This window comes from Phocoena phocoena, chromosome X, assembly GCF_963924675.1.
Source record: "Phocoena phocoena chromosome X, mPhoPho1.1, whole genome shotgun sequence".
NCBI classification, from domain to species: domain Eukaryota; kingdom Metazoa; phylum Chordata; class Mammalia; order Artiodactyla; family Phocoenidae; genus Phocoena; species Phocoena phocoena.
In genome coordinates, this window is record NC_089240.1 from 25,125,971 (window position 1) to 25,145,316 (window position 19,346).

At 37.6% G+C, this 19,346-nt stretch overlaps 1 protein-coding gene across 1 annotated transcript in view; it reads left to right on the forward strand.

The window, feature by feature from the left end:
- IL1RAPL1 (interleukin 1 receptor accessory protein like 1) overlaps positions 1-19,346 on the forward strand; it is a 723,124-nt gene that overhangs the window by 54,752 nt on the left and 649,026 nt on the right. Inside the window, exons 4-5 of the mRNA XM_065900137.1 lie at positions 7,021-7,204; positions 7,528-7,807. Of these exons, the coding sequence (XP_065756209.1) occupies positions 7,021-7,204; positions 7,528-7,807 (464 nt within the window). The remainder of the gene's footprint in view (positions 1-7,020; positions 7,205-7,527; positions 7,808-19,346) is intronic.

Below are 19,346 nucleotides of genomic sequence, written 5' to 3' on the forward strand. Positions count from 1 at the left end.
GTTGTGGCTCTTGGGCTCTAGAGCGCAGGCTCAGTAGTTGTGGCGGACAGGCTTAGTTGCTCCACAGCATGTGGGATCTTCCCAGACCAGGGATCAAACCCGTGTCCGCTGCATTGGTGGGCGGATTCTTAACCACTGCGCCACCAGGGAAGTCCCCCCCTTTTTTTTTTATCATAAGAATACAAACACTTTTCAGAATAAATCCTTACCAAGTGTGTGTTATGTAATGCATGGGTTTTTGTGTATTAGTATCTAGGATACCTGCTAGAATGTGGAGGCTAAGGTATGATGGAGGGGTAACTATAGTACCAGGATCCTATTTGCCTTGGCATCACCTGTCTCCTGATAAAGAGGGAACCATGTCTTAGAAGAAATTTGATAACACCTGAGCAAGGCCTGCACCCACCTGGAGATAACCTACATTGAGAGCATGGCAGATGATAACTTCCAGGCTTTGTCAGATAAAGGGTATTCTAGAAACTGGATTCCTGATAATTGGCAGAGTCTCTTGAGTTAACCTCAGTTCTTACCACCCAAAGTATTTGAAAGAGCTCTTCCAAAATTGTCACATTGTATATATCTTTAAAGGCAAGAATCTGGCAATATTTCACATCAGATAAACATAATCCAGAAAGTAGAGATGAAGACGAAGTGTTGTGTGAACCAACATATACTATAAGCATTAACATGTCATATTTTGCTGTAATCATTGCTACTGATAATTTGGGGGCACCTCTGCTTCCTCCTTGGAAGGATTCCAGCATCGCCACTTTTCATTTATGAAGTTCATGTGTGGAAAGAGTAGCAGCTAGTGCAGACAAAGAGCAGAATTCACCTCATTGAAATCTAGCCTCAGCCTTTTTGTTCCATGTCTATGGTAGCTGATGTGCATGGCCTACACTCCCTAGCCACGGCCATGTCTCAAGTTTGGCTTTTCCAAGCACACTAGGGGTAGAGACAAATGATGCCAATATGCCAGATATTTATTTTTAATCATTGCAAGTTTTCAAAAAATATGAATATGAACATATATATACACACACATTCAGGTCTATCTGTGAGTCATTTTAAAAATTTATTACATGTACACACTGCTGTATTTAAAATGGATAACCAACAGGGACCTACTGTATAGCACAGGGAGCTCTGCTCAATGTTGTGTGGCAGCCTGGATGTGAGGGGAGTTTGGGGGAGAATGGGTACATGTATATTTATGGCTGAGTCCCTTTGCTGTGTACCTGAAACTATCACAACATTGTTAATCAACTGTACTCCAATATAAAATAAAAAGTTAAAAAAATTCATTACATTTTCATTGCGTAAAAGATTTTAAATGAATAAATTAGAAAAACTTTTCACAGAGCCCACCCCTTGACGTGAATGGTTGATTTTCTTGTTGAATGCAAAAGATATTTCAGTCTGTGACAAAAGATATGACTTGCAGAGTAAACTAATATCATTCCTCTTCCTTGATGCTTGTATTCAGTTGTTCACTTACTCCTGCCAATTTTACCTCCTAAATCTTCCCCGTTTCTCCTTCTCTACTACCACTGCCCAACTTCAGACCTTCAGTAACATCACTTTCCTGGATAAAGCCTTCTACCTTATGTGTCTGCCTAAAATTTCAGTCAGAATAGCATATTTGAACATATTAGACTGTGTCCATCATCTCCCTGACTGAAAGTCTGTGATATTTCCCCATCGCTTTCACAATGAAACCACACAGTTTTTACATCTTATAAAAATACCTCCACAGTCTGTCTTTGCCCACTTCTTTCCCTCCATCTCTTGCTATTTCCTGCTCTAAACTTGTTGTTTCTACACCACAAAGCCATTTGTAGTTCCTGCGAAACTCTGCTATCTCTTATTTCTGTGCCTTTGCTTTTGTGTTCACCTCCAAATTAAATATCTGTCTGCCAATTCTTTGAATGGCTAACTTCTGACAGACTTCTCAAATGTTTTCTCTTCGTGGAACATATTCTTGACTAGCCCTATGCATTTCTTTATCATTGCATTTCCATTGTGCTTTCAGTTTCTGTCTGTCTCTTGGATTACAGTGTGAGCTCCTTGAAAACAAGAGCTGTGTCTTTTATGTTTTCATGTCTCCAGCCCCTAGGACAGAAACTGGAATGGAGGTAGTTCTTGCTACATGAATATATAAATCTGTGTTAGATCAGATTTCCTACAACAGAGCCTAAGACAGGATTTTTGATGCACACCATTGATGGAGTGCTCTTCAGGGAAAACTTAAGAGGAAGGGAGTGAGGGAGGGAGGGAGGGAGGAAGGCAGGCAGGGCAGGAAAGGGGAGAGAGCTGAGTGAATAGGTCACAGTTAACCTCTAAGCTCGGCCTGGTCCACACACAGAGGAGCTCTGGAACACGAACTGCACTGTACAATTGTCTCTACTTGAGGCAAAGGAACAGCCTTTTTTTTTTGCACTCACATCAGTCACTTATTGGCAGTAGGCAGACCCAAGGGGATGTAAACTTCCCTACCAAGATGGTTCTTGTCAAGCAAGGGTTATTTTCAAGAGAAGGAGACAGTTGTGAACTGTTAGCAGGCAATACTCTTAAGTTGCTGAAGAATGGATAGATCTGTTTAGTAAAGAGGATGGGGGGACCTCTATTAAAAGATCACAGATGCCTTAATTATTTTATCATTGTTCCAATGTACCTACTCAAGTAGATACTTCAAGAGTAGTATAATTTGCCTTTTTATAAGTAAAGTCTTACATTTTCATATTAGGGTGCATTATATATGAGCTCTATGATTAAACTTTTTTTTTAAAGAATGAAACTTGCAAGCTTGTTACCATGACATATTTTGCAGTCTTATATATGTAGTAGTAGTGACCAAATTAACAATGCTTTCCCTAATCTCATTTTAATTAATTAATTAATTAATTTTAATTTTGCCACACCGCGCTGCATGTGAGATCTTAGTTCCCCGACCAGGAATTGAACCCAAGGCCCCTGCATTGGAAGCGGAAGTCTTAACCACTGGACCACCAGGGAAGTCCCTTATTTGAATATATTTACGTTATCCAATCTATGCAGCCTTTGTCCATGAAATAGTACATCAATATGAACTACTTGTAAAGGAATTAGTTCTGAATCTTAATTCCATCACCGTCTTCATATAATCTACAATATTATGGGCGGTAACAAAAATAAATGAATATGGTGCTTCCTACTCTCATCCCCCAGTGTAACTTCATGGCTTTATAAAGTCCCATTGACTCTGAAGGAGTATGTGCTGTATAGGAGACATCGAACTAGAGTACTTCCATGGAATCTTCTCATCAGGGAAAGAGAATACCAATAGCTAACTTTCTGAGAGAGGCTTACAGAAGGATATTTTATTCTGAAAGACAGAAAAACCGATTAAATACTATTGTCCTGCAGAATTACCCAATGATAATTTAAAAATAATAAAGGTTACCTGGTAACTTACATAATGGAATTAACAGTGTATAGAAACATGGAAATATGTTGGCTTGGAATGACTGTTTCCAAGCCAAAAGAGCTTATATACTGAAGTAAGGAAAAACTGAACATATAATTGGCAATTCTTGTCATCAAGAGTTAGGTTTTAAGTTACCACATTTTCTTTTAAGATTTGAGATGTCCCGCTGGACAAGATTAAGAAAAACACGGTTTGCAGCTATATAAGAAAAATGTCTTTATTCAAAGGAGATCCATACTGAAGTATTTTAGGAGTGAAATGTCATTATGTCTCTATTTTAATTTATTTTCAGATCATTTAGGAAAAAATTGTGATACATGCAGAGTGAGAATGTATGCAAATGCGGTGAAATGTTAACAAAGGAAAAAAAATAGCACTCCTCACTTATTTAATAAAATGCTTTAATTATTGAAAAAATATATGTTCATTTATTTAAATGTGTTTATCAAAATAATTTGAAGATATCTTGAATTGTTCTTTATATTATTTGCCATCTTTCCCCAAAAAAGTATTAACATATTAATAAATTTATAGTTTACTTTTGAACATCATACATTTAGTCTAATGGTAGTAATACTTCCTAAGCCACAGATCCTACATTTTATTTCCACATTAAAATTAACATAAAGTGTCTCTGATATCCAAGGTGCTGGTATTTCTTAATTTCACCTCTGCCTTTTCCTTGGCATGTGAATCAGAGCTGTTTGAAACTTTTTTCCCAATAGATACTAAATAACTCTAATTTTCAGTAATATTTATGGTTTTCTTTCAACACTATTCTCAGTAAGCATATTTTGAAAGTATGTATTAATATCTCTATCTATCCCCCAAAACACAACTCTCCTTCTGTTCTCTTGATCTAATTTGTTACTAACTTTTTAGAAATTTCTAGGCTAAGTATTTTTGCTTTTAGCTTCAAGCATTTTACTTTACCTTACAAATCTTTTGAGAATTTGAATAATTTCATCTTACTGTTTATACTGCTAACTTGAAGGTGTACCAGCCTTTTGCACTGGTAGTGATATCCTCTGAGACAGATGGCCTCAGTTACAATAACGTAATTCTAGAATTGTATTATAATTCATATCGTGGTAAAACAAGATAATTTCATGCTTATTGCCAGAACTATAACTGTTTAAAATAAAATCCCACCTAGGATTCGTTTCATGCAATGGGACAAATGTACAAAATTGTGTTGATAAATACTGCATGTAATTATGTAACCTTGACATCTCTGTTTGTGTACAGTTCTGTCATCCTATTTAGTGTGGTGAGCCAGCTCTGTGGCAGTCATTGGCAGGAGTGATGGTAATGACTTGGATGTTGTTGATGTCCACCAAGCTTCCAGCACAGTTACTCTAGACAGTACCTCGATACGGCTCTTCATTAGGAATCTTAGACCAACATTTGGTAGTAAAAGTAAACTAAATTAAAGAATGGTGTGAAATTTAAATTACCTTTATTAGGAAACAGAATACCATGGTGGTAGAGAGAATGAATTCTAGGGTCATATGTAGCTGGATGAGAATACCAGAACTTCCACATATGAGCTGGTGTTGAGTTTCTTCAATTGTAAATCTTGGCATTATTTTGTTTATTTATTCAAGAATTCAGTCAGTCAGTGTGTGTTGAGCTGGTTAGCGGGCACAGTTCTAGGCACTGAGGTTAAAGAAGTGAATTAGAAGGACCAAGTTCCTGACCTCAAGGGGCTTATGTTCTGTTGGGGAGACAGAAAGCAAGCAAAAATTGGGTACATGATGTAACGTCAGATAGCAATGAGTCCTGTGAAAAAATATTAAAGAACAATCTGGGTCAGGTGACTAGGATAGGAAGGTGGTATTGCAGGTAGGGCAGTTAGAAAAGGATTCTTGAAGGAGGTGACATATGGAGGAAGGGAGGGAGGAAGCCATGCAGTTGATTGGTGACAAAAGTTCCATGTAGAGGGAAAAATGAGGCCAAAGCCTGAATGGGTGTTTTTGTGAAAGGGGAATGAAAATTTGTAAACTCAGCACATAATTAAGTGCTCATCAGATGTTAGATCATATTTTAAGATAAGAAATTTGGATAATTCCATAATTATGTGTATTCTTTGCTCTAATATGCATCTTCCTTTTCATTTTGATCATTTTCCTTCTTTTGAATTCTACATGAATTTTCCTGTTCTCAGATCCTTCAGGTTGCCCTCTTTTTAATCTCTAGTGAGTTAAACCCTGCTTGCAGTACTCAGATGCTACTGCTGTTAGAGGTCCTCTTTTCTTGGTTTTTGCCCTTTTGCTCAGCATTTGTATACTGTGAGCTATGTCAGATTGATTTTGTTGCTAGGGGTTGAGCAAGTGCCCTCTCTAGGCAGGAGGTCCACAACTTCTCCATGATAATAATACTGGTGATGTACCTGCCCTGTGGTGACCTGTTGTTCTGTGTGTGTGTGTGTGTGTGTGTGTGTGTGTGTGTGTGTGTGTGTGTGTGTGTGTGTAGGGGGGAGAGGTGATAAAAATGGTGCCAAGATGCCATTTGGAAGATGGTACTTCCAAGAAACTCAGAAAACACAATTAGTTCCCATCCCATCAGCTCCATTTCCCACCATGGTTTCTACTTTACACTTCCCCTGATGCTCCCAGAAATCAGCAAAGTAACCATCTACCTGCGTCTCTGGCTGTGAATCACTACTAGAGCATGACCCACTTTTGTTGTATTTCTTTCTGTCTTGTTTGGCTGTACAGCACTTATTCCTCATTTTATCTGTGTGGATCCAATCAGAGAGAAAAAAATACACTAAGTTGAACAAGGAAAACTTATATAAAGATTTTTTCAATGTAATAGGTTATTGGAGTAATGAAGGATTGGCTAGTAAGAAGGAATGATGTATTAGTCTGCTCAGGCTGCCATAACAAAATACCAGAGACTGGGTGGCTTATACAACAGAAATTTACAGTTCTGGAGGCTGAGAAATTCAAGATCAAGGTGCTGGCTGATTTGGTTTCTGGTGAGGGCCCTCTTTCCTGCTTATATAGATGGCCACCTTCTAGCTGTGTGCTCACGTGGCATCTTCTTTATAAGTAATCAGAAGGAGAAAGAGAAAGGTTGCAAGCTCTGGTGTCTCTTCTTATAAGAGCACTACTCTCTTCATAAGTGTTCTGCCCTCATGACCTCATATAAACCTAATTATCTCCCAAAGGCCCCTCCTCCAAATAGCATTACATTCAGGATTAAGCCTTCAGCATATGAATTTTAGGAGGACACAAACGTTCAGTCTGCAACAAAAGATAACTGTAAAGAATAGAGGAATGGCCGCCATTACCCCTAGCTGAGAGCACCCAAAGAAAAGCTCCCATCTTCCCATTCCCAGAGTGAGAGCCAAACCTTACTGGGAAAATTCATAGCTTAGTGAATGGCAGAAGTCACTGAGGTGGCACACCGGTAGAGCTGGTTGGAAGTCTGCCCTCTGCAGTTGGACAGGGACTTGCCTTCTAAGGTATCTGGGAAAGCTGTTCATGAGAAGGTGTCTCACCTGAGGATCTGCTTAAAAATTACCAAGCTGCTACCGTGTACTGCAGGACCTGGGTCCTGGAGAAGCACCCACTGCAGGAGCCACGTTCTGGAAAAGCCTTGCACACTGCAAGAGCCTTCCAAGCAAGCATGCTGGAACCAGGGAGCAAACCCTTTCCTTTGAAATCTCTCTTCAGAACACTTTACTAACAAAGCGTCAGTGCCAGCTAGCAAAGGAAAACTGTTTCACAGGTCCAGATCCATTTTCAAAGAACAGGCAAACACGTGGATTTAGAAGGAGAAGGCCATAAGCCAATAACCATAACACTGATTTAAAGTAAGAATAAATATCAGCAGAAGCAAACTTAGTGTTGAATATATTGTTTGTTAGTAGGATAAATTACTTTTCAGTGCCCTTCTGAGTTTTATCCGTTGCTGCATAGTCTGTGCCTAGAGAAGAATCTTGTCCAATATAGATGCTCAATAAATATTGTTGAATGAATGAATGAACTAATTGCTTCCATTTTACTCTAATGTTTTTTCTTTCTCTCTTTCTCTGTCTTTTTAAACTACAGCTGATGGATGCACAGATTGGTCTGTCGATATCAAGAAATACCAAGTTTTGGTGGGAGAGCCTGTTCGAATCAAATGTGCACTCTTTTATGGTTATATCAGAGCCAATTACTCCCTAGCCCAAAGTGCTGGACTCAGTTTGATGTGGTACAAAAGCTCTGGCCCCGGAGACTTTGAAGAGCCAATAGCCTTTGATGGAAGTAGAATGAGCAAGGAAGAGGACTCCATTTGGTTCCGGCCAACATTACTGCAGGACAGTGGTCTTTACGCCTGTGTCATCAGGTATCCTCTTAATTTTGTTACTGTTGAATCAATTATATCACATGTTGCTTTCTTATACCTAAATTTTGCTGCTATCCCTTTCACCTCAAGGTATGGTCTCAATATTTGTGTGTGTTGCTGCTTTCTAAAATTTAGAATCTAAATCATAAAAAGATGGCATTGGAATTTATATTGAGACATTATCTCTGGCTTATGGAGAAAAGAGATACCATCTGGGTATCTACTTATGTTGCCAGAAATTACTAAAGACTATGAAATAAAATTTATAGAGGAGGTGAAACGTTGCAAATAAAATGTAAGCAAAGACTTGCAGAAAGGATGTGTAGTTTATTGCTAAATGGGTTGTAACATTTTGTTATTGCCCTTCACAGACAGATAGAGCACAGATACCTCTGGTTCAAACACATCTGCAAAGATGATTTAGGTAACGTGTATGTGCACAGGAAGAGGAAAGCAGCCTTGCCATGTTAGGGAATGCGAAGGCTATGTATGTTCCAGATCATTTTATTGACTAAAAATGCTGAGTCAATACAAAAATATTTTGGGTCCCTCAAGGCCAATGCAAAAGTTGATAACAAAGCCTGTGCCCTTAATCCACAAAGAAACCCATCACACATCTGCATATCTTCGTCTGCTTTTGGAAGAGATATATGTACTTTGCTTAATGGTAATGCGTTAAGACAATATCCATGTATCACATTAGCAGTTAAAAGTCTCAGGTTAAGCATTTAGCCCTTCATGGACTGTGAATGACTGTGGATGTCATTAGACTATAAGAACATTGGCAAAGCAGGGTATATGCATATAGAGGGTGTGTTTAAATCTATTTCTTTGTGTCCCTATTTCGACTTATATATAAAGCCAAATCTAAAGCAGTTCATTCTCAATTTGGAGACAGTCTCAGAATCACCTAGTGTCTTTTTCAAATCAAAATTCAACTTCCACTTCTGAAATGCTCATTAGCAGCTATTATTCCTCTATCATAAGGTTTGTGTCTCCTGCTCATCATCAACCTATAAGAATAACCTTTATGGAGGGTTATGGCTACAGGTGTGTTAGGATGTTAAAATAGGTCAAAGCCAGATGAAAGTTAAACATAACTTTATCTTTTTAACGCTGACGACATATAAATCAGAGTTCATTTTGGAAAATATAAATGAATGCAAATAAAGTTCTGCTTGTGAAAAATGTGGAATGTATTATAAAAGAACAAATGCACTATTCCTTTGCCAACTCTTGTTCTTTCCCTTAAAAAAGGGAATCTAACCCTTTTATGTTTAAACGTTTAACTCTTAATAGAAGTAAAGTTTTTGTAGGTGCATTGATAAATAATCGCCATACTAATATAGTTAGAGAGTACTGTTTGCACTGGCTATTCTTACTTGACAAATAGTTATCAGATTTAATTTCATATCTGCTGCATTTCCTTAAAAAACATTATTTCTGATTGTTGATGCATGTGTAGGAGGTGATTCTTCAAGATAGGCAAATGTATGTCCTCATTTATCTGAGATTAGAATTGAGCTGAATGTCCATAGTCTAACACTTAATTTCATTATTTATTTTTGATGGGAAAATAAGGTTGTGTTTATGTTAGTAATCTGAATTTCTGAAGCACTGAAGTTGCAATCCTTTGATGTGTTTAAATATACACAGTGATCTAATGCTCAGAAATTGCGTTAAAATGTCTGAATTTATATTTGCAGTAATGAATGAAGGTCACAGAATTTCAAGAACAGTGACATTTGCCATATGTTCGTGTGTCTATATTTTAATGGAAGGTGAAACTAAAAGACAAACACCTTAAAGTTTTATATGTGTCAAGTGGTATTCTAGAGAAAGCGATAAAACTGCAGGAAAAGATGCTTTTGTCACTGGAATTCGAGTGTTCCAATTGATTTGAAGCTAGTGTTGATCCGGCTTCCTGTTCCAACTTGGAAAGCGGTACTCAAAATCATTATAAACAGCAGTTTAAATAGCATGCCTTGGTGCTGATGACGTGAAGGGAGCCCAGGGCTGTTAGTTGAGTCACTGACATTTTGGCATGTTGTTAGCTATCAGACCACAAAACTGTCACCATTCGTTTTTAAATAATCCACTTACGAAGAGTTTTAGAAGTTTGAAAATGTTAGCTGCTGCTCAAAGGTTCTAGTCTTTCTGATAAGTGTTTTGGGTTATTAACTTATCAATGAAAAGTTTCAACAAGCGTTTTCATGTACAGTGTTTACACCTAAATATGTACAAGTCAATGGTATAAATAACGGAAACGCCTAAGATTATTCTCAATGTAATGAACAAGAGCTTTCCTACGCCCATCTATAAGTAGCTATTTTGGATAGAATAATACCACGTAATTCTTGGTTCCGTGGTACCTGGCTTTTTACTCAATTTTCTCCTTCTTGAATGTTTTATTTTTACATGAAAAAGTGAATGAAGGAGAGCTGTGTAACTACTTTCTTTTCCTTTATTGCCAGTTAGAAGAATAAGTTTACTTTTAAAAAAATGAAATTTTCCTTTCCTCTCGACTCCCGATTTTTTAATCCTCCTCTTCCGAGTTATGCCCTATTAGCAGTTGAATATGCATAGCGAGCTGGTGCTTGTCTAAGTAATTTAATGTCCTCTAAATTGTAACATACCAAGTTGTTTGGCACACTATTTTTTGGCTAAAAGTTTATTTTGTAGATTCATATTCATGTGCAAGAAATAATATAGAGAGATCCCATGAATCCTTTAGACAGTTTCTCTCACTGGTAACATTTTATAAAGCTATAGTACAAAATCATAATCAGCATATTGACAATGATACATTCAAGATACAGAACAATGCCATCACCTCAAGGATCCCTTCTGTTGTCCATATCCACCTCCCCACCCCAATCCCAAACCCCCAGCAACCACTAATCTGTTGTCCATGTCTGTTTTTTGCAATTCAGGAATGTTGGAGGGACTACCCTGGTGGTCCAGCAGTTAAGACTGCGCTTCCACTGCAGGGGGTATGGGTTTGATCCCTGGTTAGGGAAGTTTCACATGCTGTGCGGTACGGCCAAAAAAAAGAAAAAAAAAGAAAAAAAAATATTGGAATTGGGTTTTTCATTCTTGTTTATTGTTAAGTAGTGTTACATGGTATGGACGTTGCCACAGTGTTCATTCCCTCATTGAAGGACATCTGGATTGCTTCCATTTTGTGCTATTGAAAATAGATATTCTGTGAACATTCATGTACATTTTTAGTGAACATAAGTTTTCATTTCTCTGGGATAAATGCCCTAGAGTGAATTTGACTTGTATGACAGTTGCATGTTTAATCACATAAGAAAATGCCCTCCTATCTTCCAAAGTATCGTACCATTTTACATTCCCACCAGCCATATGTGATGACCCAGTTTCAACACATGCTTGCAGCATTTAGTATTGTCACTATTTTCCATTGTGCCCATCAGTGTATCATGATATCTCATGGTTTTAATTTGCATTTCCCTAATGGCTAATGATGGATTTTCGTGTGCTGATTGGCCATCTTTATACTTGTCAGTGAAATGTCTGTTTATGTCTTTTCCCCATTTTGTAACTGGATTATTTGTGTTCTTACTGTTGAGTTTTGAGGATTCTTTGTACATTCTAGGCACTAATCCTTTCTTGGATATGTGGTTTGCAAATATTTTCAGCCTATCTGTAGTTTGTCTTTTCATCCTCTTAACAGGCTTTTTTGAAGAGCAAAAGTTTTTAATTTTGATGAGGTTCGATTCATTATTTTTTTTTCAATTTACGGATTGTGTTTTTGGTGCAAAAATATAAGAACTCTGCCTAGTCCTAGATCCTGAAAATTTTCTATTGTTTTTAAAATTATTGTTTTTTTGCCAAAAGTTTTATTGCTTTACATTTTATATTTGTCTATGATCCACTTTGAATTAATATTTATATAAGGTATAAGGTTTATTTTGGTCAAGGTTTAGCTTCTTCGATAGATGTTCAGTTGCTCCAGCACCACTTGTTTAAAAAGTTTAGCTTCCTCCATAGAATTGCTTTTGCATGTTTATTCAAGATCTGTTGGGCATGTTTGCTTGGGTTTACTTCTGGATTCAGTATTCTGTACCTTTGATCTATGTGTCTATCCCTTGGCCAGTACCACTCTGTCATGGTTAGTGTAGCTATAGCTGTATAGTAGGACTAAATATCAAGTACAGTGAGTCCTCCCACTTTATCCTTCTTTTTCAAGATCCTTTTAGCTGTTGTAGGGCCTGTTCCTCTCCATATAAGTTTTAGCATAAGCTTATCTATGTCTACAAGGAACTATACTGGAATATTGGTAAGCATTGCATTAAATCTGTATAGCTCAATTTGAGGAAAATTACTGTCTCTACTATGTTGAAACTCCTAATCTATGAATGCAGTAGGCCTCTCCATTTACTTAGGATTTCTTTTTTTGATTTCTTCAGCATTTTGTATTTTTCAGCATACAATCCTGTACACATTCTATGGAATTTATACAGAATTATTTCATTTTCTTTGGTGTGTTTATAAATCATAGTGCCTTTTGAATTTCATTTTCAACATGTACATTGTTAGCATTGTTAGAAGTATGCTTGATTTTTGTGTGTTAAGTTCTTTCTAAAAGCACACTTTTTCAAATTACATATATAGGATGTATTTTATCTAGTATCTAGTTCCTTTGTTCAAGTCTTGATTTTCTCTTTAGAGACTAAAAAGTTCTTCTTTCTCATTGAAAGTACATATTAAGCATCTATCAAAAGGTACTCAGTTAAATCCATTTACTCAGTCATCCATTTCAGAAATAACTACTGATCGCTAGGTAATACGCTAATGCTAGAATTACAAAGACTTTTAAAAAACATTTTTTTTTACCTTCAAATCATTTGCATCAGAGAAAATAAGTGTGCAATAAATTGTTATAGATACTGTGGCCACAGTTGAAAACAGAATGGGGTACTGCCAAGATGGAGTAGCTGCCTTCCTCCCATTCCTCCCCTAACAACTGAAAAGGCTGGATAGAACACAGCCAACAAGCAAAGCAAGTGTTGTGAAAGGTGGAAAGAAGGATTGTCTAGGAACCGCAGGACTTGAGGAATGAGATGACCACACTGCTCCACTTGTCCCACCAGATGATGTTGGCAGGGAGCTAATCTTCCATCCCCTGCCTGGTGGAAGCAGGCAGCAATAATATGATCCCCATGCTATGGTAGAGTCAGCACACATGAGTGGGGTCCTGATCTTCCATCTTTCACCCAGAGGAAGTAGGCAGGAATTATATTCTTTTGCAAGAGAAGTGTCAGTGGAATCTAGTGATGACCTGAGTCTCCCCCCGCAGCTGGCAGCAATGGGAATCTGCGAGGCCCTGTGAGGCAGGGCTAGTCACTGCTAGTCTTCACCTCACTTCTCTGGTATCAGTGAGGAGCAAAGCTTCTACCATCAAAAAGGCAGGACGAGGTGGTGCGAGGTAGGGCTAGTTGGCATCCAATTTTCGACCCTCCCTCCCCTAGTGGAGCCCAGTAGGAAGTGAGCTGGAGGCAACAAGGCAGGAAGATGTCAGCATGGCTGAGGAGGAAGCTGAACATACATATCCACTTGGCCCACATTTTACATTTCAACAGGAGGGTTGCCTTTATTTAAAAAAAGAAAAACATGATGAAATAGGATCCACATCCCCATAATAACTAAAATGTTCAGGATAGAGTTAAAAAAAAAATACTCACTGACCTGACCGTGAGTCAGGAAAATTACAACATTAATGAGAAAAGATACCAACAATGAGATGAATCTGACAAGGATTTTAAAACACTGATCATAAAAATACTTCAGCAAGTAACTACAAAATCTCTGAAAACCAATGAAAAAAATGGAAAATCTCAGCAAAGAAAAATAGGTTATAAAAAGAAACAGATGGAAATTAAGCAACTGAAAAATACAATAACCAAAATAAAAACTGATTGGAAGCGTTTAAAAGTAGAGTGGAGATGATGAAAGACTGACTTCATTGCTACTCTATTAAAATTTTACATGAAAGGGCCAAAGAAATTCGAATTGCCAGATCCTTTGGGTCTCTCTTGGTTTTAGCACTGACCTTTATCATGTCTACTATTAGCTCTCTGATATATAACTTAGTAAGTTTCCTTGGAACACCTTTTCTTTGAATTTTCCTTAAATGCTAGTGTTTACCAGAATTTTGTTTTCAACTCTCTCCCTTTATTCTTCTACATCGGTTGCTCTCAACTTTGGCTGCATATTTGAATTAACTGGGGAGGTTTTAAAAACTATTGATGCCCGTGTACCACCTCAGATTTGTTAAATCCAGATATCAGATGATTCTGTTGTGCAGTCAGCTTGTGAGCCACTGCTCCTCGATCCTTCTTATTTATTCCAGTAGCTTCACTTAATAAATACTTATTAATGACTCAGAAACGAAATCCAAACATTTTCACAAGCACCGGAAATATATTTTCACTTTCCTAATAGTCCCCTCTTCCTATTTGTCTAAAAGACGTATTGACTTCAACATGTACCAAAATCTATTTTGATACTTACCTCCACAAAGCTATATCCTCCTCAGATGTTTCCTTTCTTTTTCTGATAAATAGAATCACTATCATTCCAGTAACACTAGCTAGAAAATTATCATTTATCATTGTTTTCTTAACGTTCTTCAGCTTGCCTTAATTGCTATAAGACCTTTCCAGTGTACCCTTAGAAATGTCTTTTGAATTCATTCTTTGTTGTTCATACTAATTTCTACTCTCCAAGTGACTGCAATGTCCTCTCAAGTGGTTTCTCTGCCTCCAGATTTTTCCTATTTTAGTTACTGTTCCACACTGTTGTGCAATTATATGTCCACAACCGAGATATTATTTCATTTCTCTACCTAAAAGTCTTTAATGGGCCCTATCACCCAGTATGAAGTCTGAAGACTTTGCTTGGTGTACACGTCCCTGTACAACCCAGCTTCAACCTTTCATTCTAGACTCATCTCGGGTGTTTGTCTCCGTAGGCACTTTGTGCTGTGTTCTCACCATCCTGTCTGCTGTTTGCAGATTACAGTATGAATTTTCCTTACTCTTTTACTCTTTGTTCCTTCATCTGAAATTCCATTTTTCACTGCCTATCTGAAGAATATAGAGCTATTTCTTGAAGGAGATCCAGTATATGTTTATCATCTTTCTACTTTTATCAAACTGCTCCAAAGACAGTTGTTTCAGTTATCTATTATGGGGGGGAAACACCTCCAAACTAAGTGGCTTAAAACAACAACCATTTTATTTACACATGATTCTGCAATGTGGCCTGTACTCAGCTTGGTTGTTCTTCTGATTTTGCCCATAGTCACTTGACGCTGGAATCAACTAGGATACAGGATTGGCTGAGCCTCTTTCTCTCCATGAATTCTCAGGGTCTCCTTTTCTCCACGTGGTCTTTCCAACTGTCTCTCCAGCAGGATGGCCAGACATTTTATATGGCAACTCAGAATGTATGAAGACTTATCAAGCATCTATTTGCATCATGCTTACTAATAGCCCATTAGCTGAGTCTAGAGCTAATATGGGAGGAGATTTCACAAGAGCTTGAATTCCACAAGTTGTGTTTTTTTGGTGGGATCACCAAAATAACAGTACAACAGAGTCTGCCCTTTGGCCCCTAGTAATCCCTGCCCTTACACATGCAAAGTACACTCACCCCGTTCCTAAGACCCCCAAAGTCTTATTGTGACATCAAGATAGGGCTACAAGTCCAGGACCTCATTACCTATGTGTGAATGAGGTTCTTCATGCTTAGTTCCTTGAGTACAACCTCTCAGGAGTGGCTCCTCTTGATCCAAAGGTCTGTGAGCTAGAAAGACTTGTTATCTAACCCTTACACACCCAACATTCTCTGGTCAGACAGGAATAAAATAACTAAGCTAAGTAATCCTATCCAAAATGTGTGAGAGATACAGAGCAGTCACTGAACCATAGCAATTCTAAAACCCAGCTGGGCACACGTCAGCAGTTTTTTGATTAGGTCCCAGTTCTGCTTACTGGGAGTGGTTCTCTGTGGCTTTTGGGTCCATCCTCTTCTTTTCCATGGCAAGTTAAGGGCCCAGAGGCCTCTTTTTAATTGGAACTTTATCAACAAACTCGGACGATTTCTTAAAATGCTTGTGAGCCTTTTATGTATTAAATTGTAATCCATTCCATTAAGCAGAGGCCACACACACAAGTATATTTAAGACTGCTGTCTCTCTACTTTCGAGTCAGGGTTCTGGAAGACAGTGCACCAGATTCTTAGACACCCCTTTGCTTAGCTAGTCTTAGTGTATGCCTCATATACCTTCATAGCTAAGTATCTCAGGGTTTTCCTCCAAGACCGTTTAAGCAACCTTCTCTGGATGATAGAGTAAGTGTTGCATCCCAAACGTATTATCACTGATGGGATTTCCCCTCAGAGTCAGTGTGAGATAGTGTTGTTAGTGATCATGCACCCACAAAATAGTTACTGAATAAAATAGTGATTGGGATTGATGTTCTTAGAATGCCTTGTGGAAAACATTGGCATAGCCAAAATTATACCATTTTCTGATTCCTATCATCTTCCATGAAAAAAAATAATTCCATTTCTTATGACAGCTCTTATCTGAAACTAACACCAGTTATGAACTGCTTATCCTCCATCATGACCTTTGGTACTCCAAAACACTGTTCTATTCTCTGCCTGAAATATACCCTCACTGTCACCAGGTGGAAGTAAACAGTAATAATATGTTAGGCCTAAAAGACCAACAGGTAACAGCTGTAGGTATAGTAGAGATAAGTTTTCATTCATTTTAATTTGCATGATAGACGATAATTTTAATATTTATTATTGTATTATGTGGTTATTGCTTAAAAATCAAGTCATTCTTAGATCAAAGGATAAATAATCTCAGCATCATTTTAGAAAGTCTTAAACATTTATGCCCCAAGGAGTCTCCCTTTGTTCAGGACAATCAAAGCCCATATAAATGTTTTATATCTTACCCAGAAATCTTAATGATCATATGCATACGTGTTTCAAGGACCTAATGTAGTTTCACAGTCTTGGTCTCTTAATTGTTAAACTACCTCTCTTAATTGAAACCACAGTATACCCTTGAGACTATCAGCTGTAATTTATAGGCTATAAAAATACAATTAAGCCTACATAAGGTAGTCCTTTTAAAAAATCCATTGAAATACAATTGAAAGTCTTTAAGGTTTCAAGTCTGGATGCGGTGTCTTATACGGATGATAAATTGAAAATATAGAACTGCATATCAGTTACTCTTTCTATAATCTTTTGGTGGGAACATGTGTCTCTTGCCATAATAGTCCTCAAAGAGAATTTCCAGTTTCATAATTCTGATAATTCTTGGAGATCATGCTGAGGTGGTAAATCAACCTAGGACAGATACTAAAGTTTACCCTTCTTTCCGTATCTGAGACTTGAAGGTGTTTTCTAAAGGGTTGAACTATTTTTGAACGGGGCAATAATTAGCCAGATTGTTGTCTTTCTGAGTGCTTTCTTTTCAGAAACAACAAACCCAATTGTTGGAAGTAAAAGCCTAGAGCTGTGTGAATTGGCTATTCAATTTACTGATTTTTAAACTTATCCTGAAAATACATGTCTGCAACATAACAGCCATTTTTTTCCTAAATACTAAGAAGATGAAATAAATTCTGCTCAAGTGATGATGGGATAGTTTCTTAGATCACTGGATTGAGAAAAGCTTTGTCTTATCTTTCCAAGTCTTATAAGAAAGAAAGCTTTGAAAATTCTTTGAAATCAGTGGTGGCAGGTTCAGGGAAGACAGAGGCTAATAAATTTTCTCCAAAAAGTATCAAACTAATATGGAATAGGTTGGCTGCTGAAATATACATTTGTAAAATAATTAGGCATATAAAGGTAAATGCTGAGTTCTTACGTATCCTTTTTTTCTTTCTATTTTAGGTAAAGTGAATTACTATGAGCCCTTTTCAGTCATGGCTATAACATGTACCTTTATCATATTTCACAAACATTACTGAATGTCCATGATATGATATAAATGGTAATTACCTCGAGGAAATTTTAAAATTGCAAACAATATATGTGCCAGGCATAGAGGCCATTGACAATCCAGCAAGACTATTGGTGGTCATACTTTTGTACTCTATTATTCTTTTAATTCTTTTTAATATCTTTATTGGCGTATACTTGCTTTACAATGTTGTGTTAGTTTCTGCTGTACAACAAAGTGAATCAGTTATATGTTATACATATATCCCCATATCCCCTCCCTTTTGGGCCTCCCTCCCACCCTCCCTATCCCACCCCTCTAGGTGGTCACAAAGCACCGAGCTGATCTCCCTGTGCTATGCGGCTGCTTCCCACTAGCTATCTATTTTACGTTTGGTAGTGTATATATGTCAGTGCTACTCTCTCACTTTGTCCCGGCTTCCCCTTCCCCTAACTGCTAATGTTGGTGCAGTAAGCAAAGATAAAGTGAATAGGCCTAATAAAGTAATAGCAGCTGATCAACAAAGTTTAGGATAAGTGAAAAAGTTGAGTATGAAGCTCCAGTTATCCAGGGTTCTTTCTAAGTCTAATTTCGTATGTGGTTCCCAAGAAAAAAATAAGAAGAATAACCTAATGACTGTAGGGAAGACAGTAAAGAGACTTTTCTTGGAAGGGCTCACGAAGAGCCTGTGATTTGAGCAAGACTTTGAAAAATAAACACATGGCTAGGGAAAGTGTGATGGAGAAAATTTTCTCTGTCAGAAGGGTTTCATGAAGACTAGTATAAGAAAAATTTAAAAATGATCTAGAACAAGGGTTGGCAAACTTTTTCTGTAAAGGGCCAGATGGTGAAAGTTTTAGAGTTTGCAGACAATATAGTCTCTATCGTAAATACTCAACTCTGCTGTTGTGGCAGGACAGAGGCACAGACGATGCATAAAGGAATGAGTGCGGCTGTGCTCCAGTAAAACTTTATTTGCAAAAATAGGTGGTGGATGGATTTGGCCTGCAGGCTAAAGTTTGCTGACCTCTGTTCTAGAAAATGCCTTGCAAACTGCAAATAGGTAAGCCAAAAGTAGAAACTGCTATTATTAACAAAGAAAAAAACCACAGTCTATTCATAAAAGAGTGACTAGATCAGTTTTGATGGAAAATGGGGTTTTGTAGGTGATGGTGAGAGGGATGGCTGTAAAGAAGGGTAAAACAGATGCTAAGACTTAAATAGCAGCTAAGTATAAAGCAAAGAATGGAAAGCTGAAAGCAGTTTTTCTGGAATTATCTTCCAGCAAGTATATGAATGTTTACAGAAATTGGAACGTGGAAAGCAGACAAGGGGTTTTTACAATAATTAGGGTGTGAAGTGATGGGGGCTACGGTTAGAGGTTTAATGGTAGGTATAGCAAGGAAAAAAGATTCAAGATCACTTTGGGAAGTTAAAAATACATCAGAGATGGTGCTTGATTGGATGTTGAGAGCCTGATTGGATGTTGCTATGGGAAACAAATAAAAGGAAAAAATAGCAAGAGGCACATCTTATACT